General features: G+C 42.6%; 1 protein-coding gene across 1 annotated transcript in view; it reads right to left on the bottom strand.

Annotated features, from left to right (window-relative positions):
- Window positions 1-25,501, bottom strand: part of grik2 (glutamate receptor, ionotropic, kainate 2) — a 229,396-nt gene that overhangs the window by 87,321 nt on the left and 116,574 nt on the right. The window contains exon 7 of the mRNA XM_081388117.1: window positions 1,601-1,744. Coding sequence (XP_081244243.1) covers window positions 1,601-1,744 — 144 coding nt within the window. The remainder of the gene's footprint in view (window positions 1-1,600; window positions 1,745-25,501) is intronic.

The following is a 25,501-nucleotide window of genomic DNA, read 5'->3' as shown; positions in this document are numbered from 1 at the left end:
GTATAGTGTATATATTATCGTTTCTAATATATCCGGGGACTTTTAAGTGCACCTTAGTGCAGACTTTTTTCCTAACCTTATTAAATGTATTCACCATCTTTGATGACAAATTCTTGAATTTAAATGTATACTTTTGTTTTAAAAAAAGTTATTTAAACAATAAGTTCAATTAGAATAAGACATGATCAGGCTGGTACCACTCAAATGAAATCAGTACCAACATAATCCATCTTAGCACTGCAGAAGTGGCAGAAAAGCTGCATCTGAAGTGCATCTGAAATTTTTAATGCAGCTGAGAGGTGACATGAATACAATTAATGTTTCAATGTTTTGAATATAAAATATGAAATGATGGGAAAAAAATGAAATTATACTTTTAAATATGAAAAAAAAAATGCCAGTAGGTGGTGACAAGTCATTGTCTTAATGAGTGAGTCATTGAATCAGTCGTTCAGTCGATTAGTGAAAATGGCTGATTCATTCAGTAATGAAACACCACTGTTGCGCAATGGTGGCTTTGTTTGGAACTAATTTAATTGGAAAAGTGCAAAAAGCAGACAAAAGTGTCTCAAAAATGTAAATTGTTTATTGAAGAGTTGTATAAAACCAGTATCACATTTAATATAGTTCTGACAGTCTTGTTCATGTGATATTGATCAACTATTTTATTAATATTAAAAACAAGAACTCATTATGGGGCCTTTTTTTCCCCATATCTCGAATTTTGGTGACATTTTTATTATTTTGGTGTCATTTTTGCCCCAAGCCCCCATTAATACCCCGCTTCCGATAATCCAAATGTAATATTTTCAGTTAATCTATTGGTAAAGAAACAACAGAAGCTCATGTAAACCTATTTCACAAGCATAATTCCAATGTTCAAACTCTGAAGTGAAGTCCATTGCACAACTTTGTCACACTTGCTCAGTTGACTGAAGGCATGAAAACCAGTGCTGAACAACTGTTGCACAGTTTAGATGCAGTTTGGGAGTTTTGGCTGTTATCACGGTTGTATTATACTGTACTACAATCCATCGATTAGGTCAATCGCCTCGGTGCGGCTGAATTTATTTTCACAGTGCATTCAGTAATATTTCAGTCCTAAATGCAACTAAAATGGTCGCTATGAAAGCCCTGATCCTGCTTGGGTGCCAAAGAAGAATTTCTTATTATTATCAATGTTGAAAACGTTAATGAATAGAAAGTTCATTAACTAAAAATATAATTATTTGTAAACACTTTATTTTACAGTATCCTTGTTACATACTGTGTTACATGTACTTACCATAACAGTAAATTTTGCATATAAGTACATGTAATTAACCCTAAACCAAAACCTAATCCTACCCTAACCCTATAGTAAGTACATGTAGTTAATTATTATTACTCAGTAATTAAATGTATAATTACACTGTAAAAATGACACCTTAAAATAAAGTGTAACCAATTTTACTGTCTCTTTTGATCAATTTAATGTCTCCTTATATTAAGTATATGCCATTAATTAATATTACTATTAATATTGATAGTACTTATTTGTGTAATTACACTGTAAGACTGTTTAGATTAAAGTCTAAATGACCAGTGTGATGAGCAGTACCTCTTTGATGAGCGCCATGAAGCGGTTGCCGAAGCGCCAGGGCTTGTGGCGGTTACACTGCAGTGAACTGACGGTGATTTGAGGAGACTGCTGGACGGCCACGGCCACCACATGTACCGCGTCATACATCAGGGCAGCATCTGTCTGGAAACACACACACACACACACGGGTCAATCGGCCATCAGCAGAACACCTGAGGCTCTCCAGTGATAATTAATCGAGCCTTTAAAAGCAGGTTAAAACTTCAGTGTTTTCAACTCAACGACCAATCACAGAGAATGAGAAAGTGTCCGAGTAGCCTTCAGCTTTCTGCCACACCAACACACAGCCCTCTATACCGGAGACCTCTCATTCCACAGACCAAAATAAAATGTAATTAGTGTTTGCCTTGGATGATTGAGAAGCAATCACAACACCTCTCACACTGGGCCGGTATGGAAATCATGCCTGAGGGGGCTTCAGAAATTGCTATCCTTTCAAATAAATCATAGCCAAACCTGTCATTTTCCAGCTTTTGTCTCTGATTGTCTGCCGCAAGGTTGTGGCTAAAGATGGCTCTGGCCTAATAATACTGCAGCTTCACACAAGCCTATTTGTATGTTTGCAGGGAAATAAATCAGCATGGCTGAAGATTACAGGCTGACCGCAATAAGACCAATAATTGAGGACAAACACCCATAACTATGAAGGTAAAAAAGTAGCAAAACCCAAGAGATTATAGATTTGAATTTTAGAACTTGCTCAATAAATATTATAGTGCTACAAATTTCATTGGTCAGGCATCGACCTATAAAACGGCTTCATTCCCACTCTCAGCGCCGGTTCTGCATGAGTCAGTATTGCAAAGCCGTATCAAAAGTCAAGGTGCTAAGATTGATAAGTTGCACTGCAAAATGGCATTGAAGTGTAAAAATATGTAATACACATCACGTTCATGACTATTCATCTGCAACTTCGAATTAATAACAGTGTTTGGATTATGTCTGTGTGTGCAAATTGAAAAATGTAAATTTCAACTTACAACTTGAAATAATTTTAATAATTTTAATTGCACAAGTTCGTGAGTTTTGTTACTCTTTTACATTCATGCATAACATAGGCTCAAAATACTTACTAGAAAACAGTACTAGTTCCCCAATTCTCAAACAAAACTTTATTGTATATTGAGACATATGTCAAACAATCAAGAATGTGGGTAACACTTTATTTCGATAATCCACTTTAGATATTCTACAAACTATAAGTAACTTTGCAACTACATGTCATCTAACTCTCATTAGAGTATTAGTAGACTGGTAGGGTTAGGGTTAGTAGAATAAGTTGGCATGTACTTGTAAAGTTACTTATATAGTCCGTATATTTTCTGTTGAGGAGCATCACAATAAAGTGTTAGCAGATATCAATCAGACAGTCTACTAATACTCTAATGAGAGTTAGTTGACATGTAGTTGCAAAGTTACTAGTAGTTAGTAGACTGTCGAAAGTGGACCATTGAAATAAAGTGTTAACCATTATAGTATCGATTGTATATTAATCTTGATCATGATTTCTCTCTCAATAGATTATGCATAATCGTCTGTGATATTGGCCCGCTGGTTATTTATCCTTTTTGTTGTTGTTGTTGTTATTGTTGATATTTCCATGAGCTTCCATTAATTTGATATTTTCATTATCTTGCATACCTATAAGCTTGGGGTTGCCAGATCAAGAGTTAAAATCCCCCAATCATATACATTTTCGAAATAGCATTTTTACTTAATTTAAACAAACCTTGCAACTTAAGCAACTTACTTTTCAACTTACTTAACAAACCTGGCAACCATGCACACATACTCTCTCTACACTACAAACACACACTAATGATCTGGAAATAATGATCTCAGCTTCTCAGTGACAAACCGTAATAAATTCAAATATGAATCTAAATAGTCAGCGAATGCAGTTATCTATGTACTACAATACAAAATGTTTTTGTTGTTTTAATAGAAATGTATAATTGTCATAATGTTTGTGTGTTAATGTATAAATATAAATACAAAATCAAGAAACCAGGTATGAGCAGAAATTCTCTATGCATTCAATCTGATGAAATGTAAAAAGACATTTCTCAAATGAGAACAACTGTGATTTTCTAGGTGAGTGTTGCTTTAGTGGTCATTACAATCATTCGAATTATAGTGCAAAAAGTCTAAAGAGTGACAGCAAATCGTAAATTATTGTATAAACCATAAGCTACAGCATCATGTAGAGACTTCTCCAAAAGGTAAGTAGCTCTTAGGATGCATCTTCTTTGGGCCAAATTGTCAGGCAAAATTACATGTTTCTTTCAAAATGACGGGGGGGAATATTGTGTTGCTCGCAAAACGCTAACATCAAGTTCATTTGGAATCAATAGCGTCTCCTGTACGATTTGCGTGAGGAGCATTATTTAACACACTGATGTTCTGCCTGAAGCACTGCGAGTCAGTCATGAGTCAGTCATGGTCTCAGAGCAAACAGATGCTATAGGCAGGAGACCGCGAGCAGCTCAATAGATGCTGGAACAGAGCAAGTCTGTCATGTTAACTTTATGCATTTCTGACAAGATTTATGGATAACTGTTTTTTTTTTTTTTTTTTTTGGTCCTCATGAGGAAAAAAACATCACTTAGTAGGCTATGATTTATAAGATATGTAAAAATTCAGAAAGTTTTCTGTTATTGGGTAGGTTTAGGGTTAGAGGACAGAATATACAGTTAATACAGTATTTAAACCATTATGTCAATGGAAATTTTCCATAAAACATGGAAACCAGTGTGTGGTGGTGGTAAACCCTACGTTATGAGGAAAAATGTCTCCACAAAGATGGCAATATCTGAAATCCTTGTCCTTGTGGCAAAAAATATTTGGTTACCATGAGGAAAACAGCTTATCATACTAAAGCCCTATTTGGACGGGATTAGTTTTACAAGGGCAGATGGAGTAAAGTAATTTGACCACAGGTAGTCTGTAATATTTATATAGTCTGTAACACCTGAGTTTTGCCACAGACTTGTCCCACCACCTAGATCGCAACTGAATGTTTTTTTCAAGCGCCTCCAATACAACAGGAATTTGAAATAAAAAATTAAAAAATTAAAAATTACGTAACATTTACAAACATATTTACAGCAGGTCCATTCGCACAGGATTAGTATTACCTGAGGTCATTTTTCCGGACCTTTTTACAGAAGGTAAATGTTGCCGTAATCTTTACTGACATTGTCCGTCACGATTACTGAAATAGCGCGTTCGGACGGAACTAAAATCACTGAGAAGCTCTGGTAATTATTACTTTACCCCACCTCTCCATGTTAAACTAATCCCATCCGAATAAGGCTTGAGTGATGTTTTTGGAAATCTACAAATGCAGAAAGTTTTCTGTGAGGGTTGTGTTTAGGCACAGTTTTAGGATTAGAGGGACAGAATACAGCTTGAATTACAGCTGACAAGTTCACCGGGAAAGAAACCATCCTTTCCCCTGTATAATCCAGACGGTGTTTAAAGCTTGGCAACTAGCAGATATGTTACACTGATGAAATGAAACCAATAGTCATTTTATTGAGAAAACATATTGTACTCTTTTGTTGATGTGAAATGCACCGCCAATTATAGAGTGAGCCATGTATACCGCCGACTCACTGCTAGCTGGTATAACCTCCGACAAGGTTCCCTGATGACCGAGGGGAGGAAACAACCACTATGATATTAATAATCTGTCCATGAGCGAGTGTTGATGAAAGTGAATGGGTGTGAAGACGCCTTGGGAGAACAACAGTCCGCTTTAGGCCCAGGGTTTCAGTCACCAGCTGCTGGTCAAAATGACTCAAGGCTGCTGTGTGTGTGTGTGTGTGTGTGTGTGTGTGTGTGTGTGTGTGTGTGTGTGTGTGTGTGTGTGTGTGTGTGTGTGTGTGTGTGTGTGTGTGTGTGTGTGTGTGTGTGTGTGTGTGTGTGTGTGTGTGTGTGTGTGTGTGTGTAAAGTTAGGCTTGTGGCTGTTTCACACCACCACAAAGCTGTCAATCACCCTCCTACCTCTTCCTACACTAACACACAGATCGGCTTCATAATCACTTGTCCGCCATTCCACGCCTGTCAATCAATCAGGATGCGAAGGGAGCGCAAAGTGGCAGCCACTGGTCTTGGAGGGAGATGAGACACGGGACGAGGTGTTGTCAGGAAGGAACGTGCCATGAATTCACATGACCGATCGCCATCCCCCTCTTTTTGGCATCCGGCTGGGCCATTAAAAGGGAACAGCCGAGACTGGGTCCCTGCCGCCTATCTGTGGAGAATACACATTATCCTAAGTCACCCGGCCCACCAGTGAGGCAACCTACGTCAATGAGCCCGGCTTATGCATTGTGAATAATAAATAAGTAATAACATCAGACAAACAGAAGATAGGGCCTCCACCTGAATACGAAATGAACACTCCTATTACCCGCCTGTGTGTGTGTATTAGCGCAGCTTTGTGTGATGGAGCGGGGGGGAATCAAAGCCCAGGGTGCATGTGGTCTCTCCTGGGAGTCATGCTTTGTTTTCTTCAGATTTTCATCAAAGCTTTATGGATCTGTCGGCATGCCTTACTCTATACCAAAGCACAGCAGTCAGCCCATAAATGTACACTGAAAATGAGAAACTGGTAAAGACTTGTAAAACATGGTAGCTAGGGATGTCAATTTACATGAATTCCCATTATCAGTCGTTGTTTAAATTAACGATCAATTAATCGTTAACCATAACCTCTTACATCCGGAGCCTGGGGGGCCGGATACTAAGTTATCATGTTACTTAACAATCACTTGCTCAACCAACACAAAATATCCTTGGGCTTACAGTGAATATAGGGAATATGACCATCACTAAGTGCTTTTAAATTTACTTACACATTATAAGTGCTTGATTTACATATCGTGAAATATAACTGCTTTACATGAAAATGTGATCTGTAAAATCATAGTTCATAACAGATAGACTTGAAAAAGACTCAAGCAGAATACAAGCAGCATATTTGTTTCAGTTAAAAAACAAACTATACCAAGTATTTGTATGAAAAAGTGCACATGTAAACAGTATACACATGATGCCTTTTTTTTTTTTTTGGTAACTTGGCAAAACATTAGTAAACCAGTAGATCACATATCTTTATTTAGTGCAGGTGGTCTCGAACGAGCCCCAACACAACATAAGAAAATGCGTAGATCAAGGAGTGACAATGACATTCTGCTTGGCTAAAGCTATACGACTTCCGGGATCCGATCGTAGCATTGTTCATGATGCATTGTTTTTCCAAAGTCATTTGAAAGTTCAACCAATGGAAACTGGATCTCGGGTAGGGTGGTTAGGTAGAGACCAGTCGAATACTATTTATTCTGTGAACTTGGCATTTACACAAGTCTGTTCAGTGTTCAGTATAATCACTTGTTTCGAGGTTATTTTGGACCCTTGGTTAATTATGTTTTGAAATAAACAGCTAGCCTATCTAATCCATGGCATGGCTTAAAGACATTAATACACTTAGAATACATAACTACGGCACGCTCGTTTAGTTTTTTCCTCAAGTTTCTGCTGCACGTGTTTTGCGCATGAGCCGCATTCACCTCAAAACAACACACTCTAATGATGACCCTGCTAAAGTTTTATCAATTAAATTATTATCGACAATTAATCGATCATCGATTAATCGTCAGCATCCCTTATCTTAACGACTGTAGAGTATAAGATATCTGCATTAGTTCTGGAACAGCTAAACCATAAATATAAAGCTTTTATCATACTCAAACCAAGCCGCATGCACCACTTGTCACCATGATGGTAAATTCAACATTAACAGAAATTCTTCTAAATTAGCATAACAAAACATTCAACAGTTCAGTATACTTAAAATATATCAGTTATGTGACCTTGAAAGAAAAAGAAAGTGCTAAATACTCATAAAAGTTCATTTGACTGAACTAATTAGTTTAATTTAAGTTTGTCCTACTCAAACCAATTAAATTATTTTGAGCGTTAGGGTTTACAGTGAGAACCGTTGTCAATGAAGTCACTTTGTAGTGGTCAAATATATATATATAGTATATATATTTAAAAAAATATAATGTGTTTTTTTAATGTGGTTGAGAGTTGTTGGGCATCACTAACATCATACTGATTTATTGCAAGCATGTAAATAAAATGTTATATAAAGATATGTCAATTAAATGGAGCGGTCAAACAAAATAATCAAAGCAATATTTCCTTATGGACTCTATAAACTCCACTTCATAATCTGTTTTGTGCACAATTTACGGCATATATAGACTGCAATCTGCAGTCTCTTTGAAAATGAGCACTGGACTGAGCAAGGAGTGCTTTTCTCAAAAGCATTTTTAGTCAACTATGGTCACAAGTTCCGTCATTATCAGCATACAGTAGTTCAACGAGTTAGTTTTTTCCCAAAACCATAGTTTCAACGGACATTCGCAAACAGCATTGCAAAGTTGTGTGGCTGGAACGACAGCTCTCGACCTGCGGTTAGAAGCACAGTGATTTGAAGCACTATTTTTGAAGAGTGTGCATGTGTGTACTATGATCCTGTGATTGAATCTGGGGGGGAAAAGCAAATGAGAATTATCCTCAGATGCCATATCTCTACTTTATAGCAAAATCTTGAAAAGAAATAATCTCATACCGGATTACTTAAGTGTACTTATTACCTGCAAAATGACACATGCGCAACGATACGGTTTCAAACAGTCGTGACTATCTAGTTGATTTCTTCAAAGATGCATCGTATGGTAGTTAAGCAGCGAGTTACGTCGTTGTATGGGAAATGCACCCCGATGCCATTTTACTAACATTTAGCAATACAGAGAGATAAAAAAGGCAAGAAAGAGAGAGACTGAGCTGGAGAATTGTGGATGTTGGAGAAAGCTGTACATTTGTATAGCAGAGCCCAACAGGCAGACTGGCAAATGATTGAGCAATACAACCACTTCACTCTATGCACATCTCATTAAAATCAATTATGTCACTCCTGAATGAAATCAAAGCTAAACACTTTAACAGCTGCTTTTCCCCTGTGTGCGCCGATGTGAGCGTTACCTCGGATGCATTTTCCTTTTGCACCTCGTTCGCACGTCCTCCCCTGCCTTGTGCTGGGAGATTTAATCTTCTCGGATCAGATTGCTTTCAACACTTTTATGAATTGTTAAAGTGTGGAGGTCTGGCAGGGAGGTTTCCCTACATCCATGAAAGGGGCTCTGGATAAAAACGTGACTCTGGGGTCGTTTATTGCAGTAACTGCTAATGGTCGTCAATGGAGAAAGATGATTTTCCCCAAATAATGGTGAGTTACAAAATCTACCAGCAGGTTTGACTGCCAGAGCTAACCAGCCAAAACTTGATCCACATTTGAGGACTGTGTTTATTTGAATGGAATTTTGCTCCAGGACCAACACATAAAGGGGGAGGACCAAAAAAAAAAAAAAAAGTATTTTCTGATGTTTAACACTAAATGTACAACAGGTGAGGCATGCTAATCTCTCAAAGCTGTTCATGAAGAGTGAGGATAACATATTTATGTCAAGCTGAAACCTTTGTGTTGTCAAAATCACTTAATATTGACACATGAAGCACTTCTCATGTGACCCCACTAAGCTTTAACTGTCAGATAATCATGAAGGAAATATGACATGCAGCACATGGGAATAACCTGGTGCATTTCATCAAGACACGAATGATAAACATCAGCTGTGATAGAGCCATGAACATCCCCACAGGTCAAAAAATATCCGTTTAAAAATATCCAGTATGGCATATGGAGCACCTCACTGTGCCTATATACAGTATTAATTTACAGAATTAATTTACAAAACTAACATTGAAAAGCAGTCAACCAGAAATAATAATAATAATAATAATGTGACTATGGAAATGAACTTTTTAATTAATTTTCAGCAGCTGGGAGTTTCCAGAATTTCCCTGACTGTGAAAACACACCACCTAAGCACACACACGCAAACTTGGCGAGTCAAGAGACATTTCACTGTTGGTTCTTGTAAGTCTTATAGAAAGAATAGAATAGAATAGAATAGAATAGAATAGAATAGAATAGAATAGAATAGAATAGAATAGAATAGAACAGAATAGAATAGAATAGAATAGAATAAAGAGCTTGTAACTAATCATGTCCATCATTTGTGCTGTACATTGGGATATGTGAATAAAGGTGGTGATGGTAAAAAAATAGTCAGTCTTCTGAAAATGCCGTGATCGGGAGTGAAGAGGTTTGCTCGTGTCATGTTAACATCTTACTGCCCTTAAGTCCTCACTCTCATCATTGGAAATAGTCACATTATTGGTGCACATGTTGAAAACATGTTGAAAATATTTTTGTGATATTATATTTTTCACAGCGCAGACGAAACGCAATAAACGCAGTCATGTTAAATTGCTTTCTGAGGCGGATGCCTGCTGTTTGTGGACGCAGTCGTGTAAGACTGTTCTGGGAGGTAGTTATACTGAACCACTTAGACACTTTGGCTAAGGCATTTCAGAATGACCAAGACAACATTTCAGATACTGTGCAACATAATCGGTCCGCTGGTTGGTCCAGTTATGTCGCCCCATCACAAAGTGACATGAGTTTTTTGTTGCACCTCGATGAATTTATTTAGTAAATGTCATTCATTCATAATTTATGCACGTTTTCTTATCGGATAAAACATTTATCCGACTCAATTGACCACATAAGTTTTTTTTTTTGTGAACATTTTAAAAATGTGATATCCCAAAATGAGTTTAAAAATTTAAACATGCCAATGGTGTTGTCAGTAAATGAATGCTCAGGCTACACAGCCTTGCACATGAGATGCTCATGACAGACTTTTTTTTTTTTTTTTTGGGTGAGTATATGCATGACTCCCAAGGCTAACGTGAGAAATACTTCACAGCCACAAATGTGTATAGTGTGTGTGTGTGTGTGTGTGTGTGTATTGTCAAAGGGCTATGCCAGCCAGAGGCCAAATACATCATGAGCATTGTGAGTAATGCTGCAAATATTTAAAGAGAATGAGATGATTTTTGGGGCTCTAGACCATGAATATTCAATTTAGAAAGTTAGATTTTTTTTAAACTATAAAAGATAATACAGTTAAGAGTTCAATGATAAAAATATGCAAAAAATAAATAAATGCAGAGCAAGCTTAAGCTTCCAGGATGAAGCTTGTCCAGTATGTATTCAGAGAGATCGAGTACTGCAGCATCATGTGGTCATCAGGTGGTCAACTGAGTGCGTGGATTGCTGTGTAATTAACTGACATGTTTGTTAATGAAATGTCAAGATAATAGCTCAGTGATGTATTAATATTATAATGTTTAACTGTGATCGTTAACAAATGGTTGAAAAGAGCAATAGAGTTTAAAGCATTTTTTGTGTGTGCGATTGTTTTATTTTTAAAAAATGTATTACTTTTTTATATTGTTACTGTGTTGCAGCCAAGGGACGAGGAGTTATTGTTTATTTACAAGAGGAAGAAGGCAATCTAGAAAGCACGAAACAACATAACAGCTTCACTAACGTAAATACAATACCAGTCAGTGAGAAGAAAAACTGAGGGCTTAAATTTGCAGGAGAAAACAAACTGAACAAGTAACAGGTGCACAAAGCAATCAGTCACCATGGCAACAAACAAGGGCATAATCAGTAACCTAGAAAACGGAAAAGAAGTGGGAAAATGGGGAAAGAAGAAACAGAACACAGGAAAACAGTGAAATACAAATTAAAAGTCCATAAAACAGAGCAGGGTTTTAGGCCGTCTGCATCAACTAGACTTGACTGTAATTCAGTTCTGTGTGGTTTTAACAGTGTTTTGAGACAACAGCTGAAGCACTATTTGAAGTTAACACTTTGCTGCAGGTCGGTCTGTTGTTGTGGCATCATCATAGATTGGCAGTAGGGCTGTACTCAACCAAAAATCTTGGTCGACTGAAGTCCTGAAGTTTTAAGTTTTAAGACTAAAATCGACAAAAAATGACGTTAGAAAAAAAACGTTAAATTAATTAGCTGCGCACTGTGCGCAGTACTTGGTAGCTTTGTTGTCTGCCTAAATGAATTATAAATAAACATAAAAAAACAAATAGGCTATTTGCAGTATTAAATCGTTTTTGACGTAATTAATTTGCACTGAAATGAGTCTGACACACGAGTCTGTCGGCTGTCGGCTCTGACAGCGTTGCATCACGTGCACCTGCGCAATATCATAGCCTATGATTTCCGAAAATAGTACTATGTTGTCAACTAGTGATATCATGACAAGAACTTTTGAGGAATATGTAACATAATTTAGACAATTGTTTCTGTCATATGTATTATAATAACTGACAGACACTATAATTTCAGCCGCTCTGTGCAGCTCGCACAGAGTGAGGCTGAACCTATTTTTTACAGTCTATAGGCTGAACATAGGAGCTCAGCTTCGCGGCTGAGACACGAATAGACTATTACCTTAAAGCTTTTACTCTTAAACACAAAAGGCACGTCCACTTTAATAAAAAATAATATTTATTAAACAAACCAGATCAAGTAATATTCAGCGAACCTTCTACTAGCCTACTTTCTTCAATCTGTCCGTCTTCTCCGGTGAGTTGGGCTAATCCAAAAGAAGTGAAAACAAGGGGGGTGTTCTGAAGACAGACTGTTACCTGTGAAACAGGGGTGCTCTGAAAACACCCCCATTAGCAATTAGTGCTTTCCACCTGATGAAATGAACGCGGCAAAACTGATTACCGGTAAATGAACGCGACAAAACTAATGAAATGAACGCGGCAAAAAATCGACCAATCAGAATTTTGGTCGAGCCAGAACGTATCGACCAAATAATCGACTAATCGACTAGAAGAATACAGCCCTAATTGGCAGTGTCTTGAATTTCACATACACAAACTATGATTGGTTGTCTATAAATTTTGCAGTTTACCCTTGACGCTTTCAGTTGTTTTCTGAAAGAATATGCTGACAGCTTTGGAGATTAATTAAATCTGACCTTCCAGCACTGAAAACTAAACTTTTTATGATAATAACCTTGGTGTGTTTGTAATTCTCAGAATTAATCAGGGTCCAAATCAACCAGGGCTTGGATCAAAAATGCCACTGAAAATGACAAACATGCCCCAGATATTTAGAATGTGAGAATAGTGTGGCCAATAGAATTTTTTATCTGTTATCTAACATTAGATATATTTCATGATGATGTGTGCTGTTTATCTATTAATGAGTTTAGTGACTTTGCAGGCAGACAGGATGTTAGATATCAGATCTTAGACATGAAGGGCCCTATTTAAACGATCTGAAACTCAAGTGTCAAGCGCAAAGCGCAAGTAACTTTGTGGGCGGGTCTTGGGCGCTGTTGCTATTTTCCCGGCGGGATAAATGACTCTTGCGCCAGGCGCAAATCTAAAATGGGTTGGTCTGAAGTAGCTTCATTATTCATAGGTGTGGTTTGGGAGTAACGTGAAATAAACCAATCAGAGCGTCATCTCACATTCCCTTTTAGAGCAGGCGCGCTTGTTCCATGGCGGATTGCTATTGTAACGGCGGATTTGCCAGGCGCGTGCCAGGAGCGGTTCACAGCCAAGGAGAGCAACGCTCTCGTCACGGCCGTAAAAGAGAGAAAAGTGCCATTGGGGATGGAGAAACCCACCCAAATTAACTTCGGTTAAACTGGCGTATGATAATTTGGGTAAATGTGTAAGCTAGATGTATGCTTTTATAATAAATTGTCTGTCTGTCTGTCTGTCTGTCTGTCTGTCTATCTATCTATCTATCTATCTATCTATCTATCGTAATAATGTATGATTTGCAAAAATGAAAACTGCTGCTTCTGTGTAGATGAGAGAATCAAAGTGTATGCGTGTTGTGCTCACGCTACATTGATTATGGCCAAGCATGCGCCCTTAAAATAGCATATGAATAACATGCGCAACACGCCACTGACTTTAGACTATTTTTTCCTGGTTAGTGGCGCAATTGTTTTCTAAACCTGCAAAATAGCATGAAGGAACGTTTGCGCCGGAACACGCCTCCTTTTTTGCGCAGAACCGCCCAGGGAGCGCAAGTTCATTCCCCAGTTTAGCGACGTGCTTCTGTGGAGGGAAAAGCGCGCTTTTGCGCGGGTGCAAAATAGGAATGATACATGCGTCGGTGTACAAAGTCAATTGCACTGGGTGCAAGATAGGGCCCGAAGTGTTTTTGATTAGCAAAATAAAATAATTTCCAACAAATCAAAATTAAAATATACAGTAGAGAGCTTTAATTATTTCATTATTTAAATCATTTAAAATGTACTCAAGTAGTGCCTAAATTGGATCATATGTTGTGCATTATATACATTGTTTGAATTTAATTAGTTAGACTTTCTGGATAACAGCCATAATTCTTTGGATTAGGAGTTTATCTCAAGTAACTGATTACATAATTGAGCTCCATAAAGGCTAACCAATTATATATATATGGTAAAAAAAAAAGCCTGAATATAAAAAAAAAAAAATCCCATAAAGGAAATTTCCACAGAGGAAATAATTCACCTTACTTGTATATCCAGCCAGTTGTTATCGCAGAATTAGCCCAAAATTAACACAAAGTTTCCGCAAGGAAACAGTTGCTAGCTTTCAGCCAAGATAACTGAACAAGTTCAAACTAGACATTTAAAGGATATAGTACAGTCATACCACTTATTACAAATAAGTAATCTCACCTGTTTATTATCTTATAATTCATTACATTGTACAAAACAATCATCCAGGTGAGAAGATGAATATTATTAAAGTCGCCATGAAATAAAATTTTACAATTCGTATTTTATATGTAATATTGTAGTGTTTATCATTATCTGTGCACTTCATTCATTTTTAAAAATTCATGTGACCTTATATTCTTTAATCAAATATGTTATCCTTCCCTCCCCCCTCGAAATGACTTCTCTTCCTGTCATGTGCAATGGCGCGAGGGCGTGGCAACTCCCCTCAAACCGTTAGTCTGCTATGAGCGAGAGATGCAGAGGAGGAGCGCTGAAGTAAAACCCTGCCCTCTATTCAATATTCCGTTTCACTTGGAAATACGTCACAACACTGGAGAAAAGTCGTTTGTAACTTCCGGTTCATGGCGACTATAACAACAACAACATTACAGTACCAATAACACTGAAGTCCTTTGATTTTATTTCCAATACAATAGATAAATAGAACAGAGATGCAAGATGGCAGCAGCTGTGTGTCTGAAACAAGCGAGCGACACTATATTAAGTTGGTTGCAGTTTTTAAAATACTTTTCAAATTATCAAACTAAAACACAGTACAAGGCAGAGAGAGCCAATCAAACAGAGTAAGAGACTTTAGGCTCAGTGGGACGTGTCTTAAATTAATTTCATAACTGAGCTGAGTTGAGTCACATTAAGATGGCACATGGTGACATGTGTCAGCAGGGTTATCATGTGTTTCAGGCGCTGTGTGTGTATGTGTGTGTGTGTGTGTGTGTGTGTGTGTGTGTGTGTGTGTGTGTGTGTGTGTGTGTGTGTGTGTGTGTGTGTGTGTGTGTGTGTGTGTGTGTGTGTGTGTGTGTGTGTGTGTGTGTGTGTGTGTGTGTGTTAGATAAATATGATGGGATGTTGGCCCTGAGCCGAAGGCCCTGCTTCTTCTGGCTGACTATTGTTGGGGCCAAATTTCAGACTCTTTATGTACTTGTCTTAATAGTGAGTAAACAATCCTGACATATCCCCCAACCACCCCAAGCAAGCATGCTTGCTTATTCTCTCTCTCTCTCTCTCTCTCTCTCTCTCTCTCTCTCTCTCTCTCTCAACTAACTCTTCCATTTTCTGATGTAATACCTGGAAAGTTATGCGTACCTATTCCTGAGTGTTGATTTAACAGTCCTTGAGCAAAACTAGTCAGAGCAAGTTATTCTTCAGTGCAGTCCATCAGTCACTATTAAAGTGTCCCTATTATGCTTTTTTTCAAATATTACCTTTCATGTAGTGTAATATAGCTGTTGTGAATGTAAAAGGTCTGCAAAGTTTTAAAGATCAAAGTGCATGACAAAAAAAGTTTTGTCTCATAAAAGAATGAATCGATTATGAACTGCCAAAACGATTTGTCACTAATTCCAGTCTCATTTCTTGTTACATACATAACAATGTAACAAATTTGAATAATGTCAGCCTTCATCGGCTGACTGCATCTCTAATCTTTTACTCTGACCGGCCCTCAAACATGGTGATTGTAGCTGATACCTGGGAGATTTGGTTTGTGTTCAAATTAATCAAATTGATTCCTCTTTCGCGTCTCCTTGCACTGAACGGACACACACAATTATGTCAAAATACCCGTCTCGGCAAGTATTCACTCGGTTATGTATTAAGTGAATGTAAACAGTTGAGAAAAAAATCGGATGTGTATCATTATAATGGGTCAGTGCATTAGGTCTTAAAGTGACAGCAGCCTATAAATGCCTGCTGCTGTCTTTCATTAATGTTAATCAAAGAGCAAACAGGGGGTGGTGGTGGGGGGGGGGGGCTTTGGTGGTGGGGATTAGTGCGCGTACACATGAAGGGGGGTGTGGGGAGTGGAGGAGAGAGAAGCATGAAGAAAGTTAGCTAGAGGAGAGATGTCCTAGACAACAACAACGACTGACGTCAGAATTATATTCTCTTGAATTTTGATATGGCTGACACACGACCAAAGAGACGACGTTCCGATGAACAAATAGCAAAGAAGAAGGAAAAGGAGAAGGAACGTGCAAAGTTATTAAGATCCGATCCGTGACTCAAAAAACGTAATATGATCAGAACCGTGAGTTTTGTGATAAGTTGCACCACTAACTTAAACCCATAGTAAGAAACCTCCAATACAAAATTAGGCACCTTTAAAATAGCATAATACTTTATACTTTAACCCAAAATATGGTCTTAATAAATTTAAAGTGGTTTTGACCAGAATATATTTCTAAAATTCTGTCTGAAATATTTCAGAAGCACTTGCAGTATTTGCAGTAAATGCAGTATATTTACTTTCTTAATACATGTTCCTGGTGTTATTGTGAACAATTCATTGGTGCAAAATGACATTTGCTTGTCTTACACTTTTTTCATTGAAATATAATAACCTACTCTGCCTCTGAAATGCTTTTTCTTTTTCATTGGTGTCAATATTCGTTAATGTTAACCAGTAACTGTAACAGCTTTTTCAGACTTGCTTTTGAAAAATTAGGTCTGTCTTCATGTTTCTATTCAATGGTGACTTTTTACGATCCGATCACATTTTAGCCCCTCCCCGCTTTTTCTCGTTGAATACACTTTTTTATTCGGAAATACAGAAATGCATTTGCAAGCATCAAATCATGTTGGCTTCAATGCAGTTTCTATCAAATGTCTGTTCCATTACGCCAGATGTGCTATTATTCAGGTAGCTAGCATGTGTGCTATATTTACTAAACAGGTGAAAGGCAGAGTAACGTTTTCAGAATATTTTTGTTCTATGACAGTATTAAGAGAAAACTTGACCATGGAAGAAGACATTTGCTCTCTGTAGCGTTCCTCACGACAATGCTGACAACACAACACACACTTGAGTATTACCAACTGCATTCAGAGCACAATGACGTGTGAAATTCATTGTCGTACCTGAGCAGAGTTCTGGGCCTCTGTTCGAAATCTCTTGAATGCATTCTGCTCTCAGCCTCAAGAACAAATTATAGAGACTCCATTATTGATAAATAAACTGTAATAAACAGCCTTCATTGAGCTAAACGAATCATAAAATTGCTTGAGGAGGAGTGGGCTGCTATCGAGTGTGATATTCTGGTGTAGTGGGAGTGAAGGTTGACACCTCCTGCCCCAACTAAACAAGTCTCACCTACCTGTCGATCATCCAGATGGATATGGAGAGACACGTTGGATTATGGGATTTCTGAGACGCCTGGGGCTGGAAACTTTAATGACATTATAGTCAGTATTGGGAAACCTACTTTATAAATAGTTTTTAGTTAGACAAGATACAGTTCTCTTACGAGAGGTTCTCTCGTATTGCGTAAGTAGCTTACGCATCGGGAAAGTCTTCTTTCTTCGAGATCTGAAGCCAAAAAATTATCCTTAATTTTGTATTCATTGTCAACGCAGTGCAGCAGCCGACAGACCTAGGCAGGCTAAATAAGCGTGCTCATTGACTGCTCGGCTGCAACTGCTTAAGCCTATCGGTGAGCGCTCTGAACGCGGCAACCAATGAGGGCGCTTCGCGCCCTCCACACCCTTCTAACCGTCAGAATGGGCGTGGCCAGCGTGTATATATTCAGCGCTCACAGGCTAAAATTCTGATTTTCTTGTCTTCAGCGACGCTCTTCGCATCGCTGGATCTTGAGAGCCGTCGCCGTTGAAACCAGCGACCAGCAAGCTTAGGACAGCGCCTGAGGAAGCCGGCCGTCTTCGCCGCCTTCAGCCATCCGTGCCTGCTACGCTATCCGGCGACATATCCTTTACATTTTAACTGTTTCTGTGTGTATTCTAAAAGAGCACGAGGCGTTTTTGTAAAAACGCCTTGTTTTTGCGGCTCGTGCCGCGCCCCGCTCAGCAACGGAGACCGCCACCTCTCTGCGCTCTCCGCCTGGGCCACGGGCACGCCGCCACCGCACTCTCCGAGTGCGAAGAGCTTTCAATGTCGACCCTGCGGGCTCGACTTGAAGCTTTCGACCAAGCTGTCGCTCCGCCTGTCCCTGCCGGGCCGCGCAATAAGAAGCGCCGCTCGCAGCGACCACCGGAGACTGTTGTGACTGAGGAGCTCGCCGGAACCTCTCCCTCGAGCTCTCTCTCGCCCTCTCCCTCCCGGCCGCTCTACCGCCGGCTCTGCCCGCGCCGCCGCCGCGTCAGGAGATGAGGCGAATGTGATAGATACCCGTACTCTCCCTCTGTTCGAGCCGTGCAATACGCCGCTCACAAGGGATGGCAGAAGCGGACGGTCTCGGAGCGAGTTTCCTCTCCCTCTGTTCGAGCCGCGCAAACTGAGCCGCTCACGAGGGATGGCAGAAGCGGACGGTCTCGGAGCGAGTTTCCTCTCCCTCTGTTCGAGCCGCGCAAACTGAGCCGCTCACGAGGGATGGCAGAAGCGGACGGTCTCGGAGCGAGTTTCCTCTCCCTCTGTTCGAGCCGTGCAATACGCCGCTCACGAGGGATGGCAGGAGCGGACGGTCTCGGAGCGAGTTTCCTCTCCCTCTGTTCGAGCCGCGCAAACTGAGCCGCTCACGAGGGATGGCAGAAGCGGACGGTCTCGGAGCGAGTTTCCTCTCCCTCTGTTCGAGCCGTGCAATACGCCGTTCACGAGGGATGGCAGGAGCGGACGGTCTCGGAGCGAGTTTCCTCTCCCTCTGTTCGAGCCGCGCAAACTGCGCCGCTCACAAGGGATGTCAGGAGCGGACGGTCTGAGCTCTCTTTACGTTACAAGAAAGCTACTCCGTCCTCGCGCGTCACTGGTGAAAGGGGAACAGAGTGTTTTCGTCCCGCCGTGGCCTGGACTATAACCTCCATTCTCACACATTTCTCAGTCCCCTCTTAAGTTCAGGCGACTGGAATTGTTACTATTGCAGTATACGAGCCTGTTATAAATACACGCTCGCCTGCAAGCAAACGCCGTCACAAGACATGATACTAATGTATTCTCCCCTGTGGCTCAGTGGCGGAATCCTAGACTGTCAAGCTAGAGACCGGGGTTCGGTCCCCGCTCTCGCGGCAGTTAAAGTTTATGCTGTTCGCTTCTCCGAGCTCGCGGCCAGTTTTTCTTACATACAGAAAACAAGCCCGCTCTCTCCCTCGTTGGGCCGCGCAGATTGCGCCGTTCAAGGGATGACAAAGCGGACGGTCACGAGCAGCGTTCAGCGTGCGCGCCTCACTCACCGGCGAAAAGAAAAGAGAGTGTGTTAGTCTCGCTACGGCTGGACAACTGCCAATCCTCACACATTTCTCAGTCCCCTCTTAAGTTCAGGCGACTGGAAATATTACTATTGCAGTAAACGAGCCTGTTTTAAACACACGCTCGCCTGCAAACGAACGCCGACGCGACACATGAGGTCGCTTTTTATATGCTCGCGCTAACTGAAAGCCTATGTGATTCCCCTGTGGCTCAGTGGCAGAATCATACGCTTTCATGCGAGAGACCCGCGTTCGATCCCAGCTCTCGGGGAAAATAAAATTTATGCTGCTTGCTTCTCCGAGCTCGCGGCCAGTCTTTCTTACTTACAGAAAGCGAACCCGCCCCTCGCACCACACCTTCTCAGGGTGCTTGAGTATTTTTTGAGCGTCTAAACACGAGAGAAGAAAAGACGGTTAAATCCCGCAGCCCTGCGGCTGGACCACCGTCGAAGCTTAACGCTCTGTCAGTCCCCGTTGCCACGGCTACTGCAGCTGTTTACCCCGCAGTCAACGAGCCGGTATCTACCCGCTCGCCTGCGCGCATCCGCCGTTCTCACGGCAACCCAGAAAAATGTCAAAAGAGCATAATGTCTGGTTGCACGGCTGACGCCGTATGTGTTTCTAGTACAGTGAATGTGCCCACGTTCTGTGCTCAACCCTGTACACAAGCACTATACATCCCGTGTCTCTCACAGAGCCCACTCTCATGAAGCAGGCAAAAGCCGCTTTAGTGTTAAAAGTAGGTCACGTGTCCACTTCTCCGTGCCCACACCTACTCACTGCCCGCTCTGTCACACGGCCTCGCACGACCGGTCATGTTTTAAATGTGAGTCCTGTGCCCGCCCTCGAGCGCTCACACATACATTTTCGCGCCTCACACTATATGTTCCCCGTCCAAAGCCACCGGGACACTGTGTGTAAAACGGCCAGCTATCGCTACGTGCGATCCGCCGTATCTAACCACCAAGAGCGCGTGCGCCGCGCCCGCCCCTGAATGTAACTCCTGTGCCCGCCTTCGAGCGCTCACACATACTAATGAACATTTTCGCCCCGACGCCGCCATCGCGCGTCGCGCCTCACACTTTATGTTCCCCGTCTAAAGCCACCGGGACACTGTGTGTAAAACGGCCAGCTATCGCTGCGTGCGACCTGCCGTATCTAAGCACCAAGAGCGCGCGCGCCGCGCCCGCCCCTCCGTTTCGAGCTCTCGAGCCCGCGATGCGCGGCGATCGGAGCCCGGAGGCCATTCTGCCCCTGGCTGCACACGCAAAAGCGTGGGAAACTATTCCAGGCGCATCAGAACGGGTGCTAAGCACAGTAAAACAGGGCTATACTCTGCAGTTCGCTCGCCGCCCTCCGCGCTTTCAAGCGCGTATCGAGACCAGAGTGAATGGGGAAGTAGCACATCTACTTCGAGCAGAAATAGCTACACTTCTGTGCAAAAGGGCTATGGAACCGGTTTCCCCTTCCATGAGCGAGTCGGGCTTTTACAGACGTTATTTCCTCGTTCCCAAGAAGGACGGAGCACTCAGACCAATTTTGGATCTGAGACGTTTGAACGAGGCTCTTATGAGAAGACCGTTCAAAATGCTCACAACCAGACAAATTCTCGCGCAAATTCGCCCGAGGGACTGGTTTATATCTCTCGATCTAAAAGACGCGTGCTTTTCAGATCCTGATAATACCCCGTCACAGGCCATTCTTGAGATTCGCCTTCGACGGTCAGGTATATCAGTACACGGCCCGCCTGTCGACACAGCGCGCGCGCTGCATTCGACGCCTGGCTGCGTCCCTCCGGCCGGGCAACACCGTACCTCTCAAAACATTTCAGAGGCTACTGGGTTGTATGGCCTCAGCCGCAGCAGTGCTTTGGCTGGGTCTTTTACGAATGCGCTCGCTACAATGCTGGCTGAATGCCCGAGTGCCTCACAGAGCATGGGCTTCCGGCGGTATTCGCATCAGAGTGACTCAGAGCTGCGTTTCAGCTCTGAAGCCCTGGTTAGCGGCCGACTGGTACCAGCGGGGAGTGACAATGGGAGCTATCTCACACCGCAAAATTATCTCGACGGACGCTTCCACCTCAGGCTGGGGCGCTCTGTTCGAGGGCAAACCGGCTTTTGGCCTATGGTCAGACCGGGAAAAATGCCTCCACATAAACTGTTTGGAGATGATAGCGGTCGAGAACGCGCTCAGGCGCTTCCTCCCATTCATACGGGATCACCATGTGCTAGTCCGCTCGGACAACATGTCCGTGGTATCCTATGTGAACCGACAGGGCGGTGTCAGATCCAGGAATCTGTGCAGGCTGACAGAACGCCTTCTCGTGTGGGCTTACCGCTCGCTGCGCTCGCTGAAAGCCGCGCACGTACCGGGCCACCTGAATGTCGGTCCAGACAGACTGTCCAGGGACAACATTCCCCCGGGAGAATGGTCTCTGCACCTCCAGACAGTCCAGTTTCTCTGGCGCCTATTCGGCAGAGCGGAAATCGACCTCTTTGCGTCGAAAGACAATGCTCAATGCCTGAAGTTTTATTTGAAGAGCGAGGACGCGCTGTCCCAGACATGGCCCAGCCTCCCGCTGTATGCTTTTCCTCCGATCTCCCTGTTGCCACAGGTCATTTCGAGGATCAGAGAAACGCACCACTCAGTGCTGCTTATAGCCCCGCGATGGGAAAACCAAACTTGGTACCCAGAGCTAGTGAGGCTGTCGCACTCACCCCCGTGGCTGATCCCGGTGAGAAAGGATCTCCTCTCCCAAGCCGCTGGATCGATCTGGCATCCCCATCCAGAGCGCTGGTCGCTGCATGCATGGGTGATCAACGGATACCCGTTGACCTGTCAGAAGGGGTCGTGAACACGATCACACAGTCGAGAGCCCCCTCCACGAGACGGCTCTATGCGTCTAAATGGTCGGTGTTTTCTAAATGGTGCGCTACTCAAAACCTGGATCCGCGCGCATGCGGGGTCCCGCGGGTGCTCTCCTTCTTACAAGAGCTGTTGGAAAAGGGCAGATCCCCTTCCACGCTCAAAGTATATGTGGCCGCTATTACAGCGTTCGCTGAGACGACGCGCGGCCGGGCAATGGGAAGGAATGAGCTCATTATCCGCTTCCTCAGAGGAGCTAGACGGATGAATCCCCCGCGGCCCCCCTCGGTTCCCTCGTGGGATCTGTCCTTGGTCCTGGCGGCCCTAAAGCCTTTTCCCTTTGAACCGCTTGAATCCGCGGATCTAAAGTATCTGTCGCTTAAAACCGTTTTTCTGATAGCTCTGTCTTCAGTCAAACGAGTGGGTGATTTGCACGCGCTATCTGTTAGCCCTGCATGTCTCGAGTTCGGGCCGAATGACTCGAAAGTCATTCTCAGACGAGGCACGGTTACATCCCCAAAGCGATTGGAACCCTGTTTAGGGCACAAGTTATTTCCCTCTCGGCTCTGCCAGCATCCGATAGTGGGGACAGTGATAACCTCCTATGCCCTGTCCGGGCGCTGAGAGTTTACATCACGCGCTCCGCCGCTTTCAGGCGTTCAAAGCAGCTCTTTGTTTCCTTCGGCGGACGCACCAAAGGTCTTGCCGCCTCGAAGCAGAGCTTGTCCAGGTGGATAGTGGACGCGATAGCAGCAGCTTATGCCTCCAAACACCTGCAGTGCCCTCTGGGCATCAGAGCCCATTCCACTAGAGGCATGGCCTCGTCGTGGGCCTGGTCCAGCGGAATTTCTATCCACGACATTTGTATGGCGGCGAGCTGGGCCTCCCCGTCAACATTCGTGAGGTTTTATAACCTGGAAGTTCCTGCCCTACAGGCAAAAATATTGTCAGTATAAGTGACATGTATGCTCTGCCCAGCTCCCGTGTGCAGACTACGTTCATATGCTGGCGCTATTCTGGTAACTACTCAGGGTGAAGTGTTTGACTCAGACCGGCTGATCCGTTCTGTTTCCTATTTCCCGTTACGCGCTGTTATCGGTGCTGGCCCGCGCTGCTGGCTGCCCGCATTATTCTCTGCCGCGCGGGAATTTTTCTCTTCATGTGAGACCGACTATGTCGTTTTCTCCTACCCTTATGAGTGCTTATGTACTGTATGGGCTCGCTCCGCCGGCCCTACTGTTTGTACTGTTATGTTTATAGACCGGCCGCGCCGCTCTATTTCATATGCTGCATGAAGTGCATGTACTGCGCTGGCCCGTCTCTCCGACCGGCCACATTTCCCAGCAGAGTGTTTTCCCCGGTTCCCCTGGGATTCATGGGCTGGATGCTCGGCGCACACGGCGTTGACAAAGGGTTCCCGATGCGTAAGCTACTTACGCAATACGAGAGAACCTCTCGTAAGAGAACGTACTCGGTTACTAATGTAACCTCGGTTCTCTCTAGAAGAGGGAACGAGTATTGCGTAACCTGCCGTGTCGCGCCACGAGCTTTTGCGCTTCAGACTGCGAAAACCAGAATTTTAGCCTGTGAGCGCTGAATATATACACGCTGGCCACGCCCATTCTGACGGTTAGAAGGGTGTGGAGGGCGCGAAGCGCCCTCATTGGTTGCCGCGTTCAGAGCGCTCACCGATAGGCTTAAGCAGTTGCAGCCGAGCAGTCAATGAGCACGCTTATTTAGCCTGCCTAGGTCTGTCGGCTGCTGCACTGCGTTGACAATGAATACAAAATTAAGGATAATTTTTTGGCTTCAGATCTCGAAGAAAGAAGACTTTCCCGATGCGTAAGCTACTTACGCAATACTCGTTCCCTCTTCTAGAGAGAACCGAGGTTACATTAGTAACCGAGTACGTTTCAAAGTAGTGAAATAACAGCAGTAAACTACATTATAGGCTGATATATAGTTATCTACCACAAAAACAAAGGGTATCTTAAATAAAGTGACAGTACTTCAACCAATACCACCAATATAACTAGAAAATGAATGTGTTAGTGGGTTAGATCTAGTTTGTCTAGTTTGTTCGGTTATCATAACAATCCATCTGTGCATGTATTCACTTTGTAATCTGTAATCAAAATGTGATAACTTGCTCAGTTGACATGATGCATGGGAGGACGCACTAAAGTTAAGCCAATCATCTCCAGTTCTGCTTCCATTCCGGTATACAGTACTCACCTTTCACAACCCATATCAACAATAACGGATAAAATCAAGTCCCTACATTTGATCTACTCATTAAATAGCCAACACAGAAGTAAAGTTGGCTTTAATTGTTCCATTTCATGGCTTTAATTGTATGTTTCATGCTATGGAGCTAGGTAACCTGAGTGCACGCTTTTAAAGATGAAGAAAACAATATGGACGTGCGAGTGCGAGTGCGAGTGCACATGGAATCAGAAAGGCCTGCCTCCAGGCTGTTGTTTGTTTTTGTGATCCTGCCTGGGGCAATATTCCAGATGGAGCTTTATGTTTGTTTCTTTCACTGCTTTCAATGTGCTCGGCGTAATTTCTCCCTCGGCTCTCCTGCCTTACGACTCCACCCAGCTCTGCAAACATCACAGTCTGTCTTAGATTTAGAGTTATTTGGAGTTTCTCAAATGTAGAACCGCACCGAGGGCCTTAAGAGCATGAATATATGGGAGAGATGGGACGCACCTCGCCATTAAGATCTTAAAATGTTGTCATGAGAACAGGCTCGATGGGGAGGGAAATTGACTGTGTAAAACGTATCATTATTACAGTCGGCTTTTCGGTTGTAATGACAATATGCTTTCTGCGTATCCCGTCTCTTGTCTGGGAAATGATGTAGGGAAATGACCCCTGAAGATGACTGCAGCACATGAGTGATGGAGAGTGATGGAGTTGGAATAATGGGAACAGAGGATGAGTGTATCGCAGATAAACGAGACGCTCCTGTACAGATAGAGTGGGTTGTGAGTGAGAGCTGAGAATTGACGGTGACTAAGAGAGATAAACAAAGGACTGGGAATATAAACGGAAAAATGGCTGAAATCTGACTAGATGAGCCAC

The sequence above is a fragment of the Scardinius erythrophthalmus genome (assembly GCF_964197995.2).
Source record: "Scardinius erythrophthalmus genome assembly, chromosome: 16".
In the NCBI taxonomy this organism is placed as follows: Eukaryota; Metazoa; Chordata; class Actinopteri; order Cypriniformes; family Leuciscidae; genus Scardinius; species Scardinius erythrophthalmus.
The sequence above is the reverse complement of the archived record's forward strand: the minus strand, read 5'-3'. Positions and strand labels throughout refer to the sequence as shown.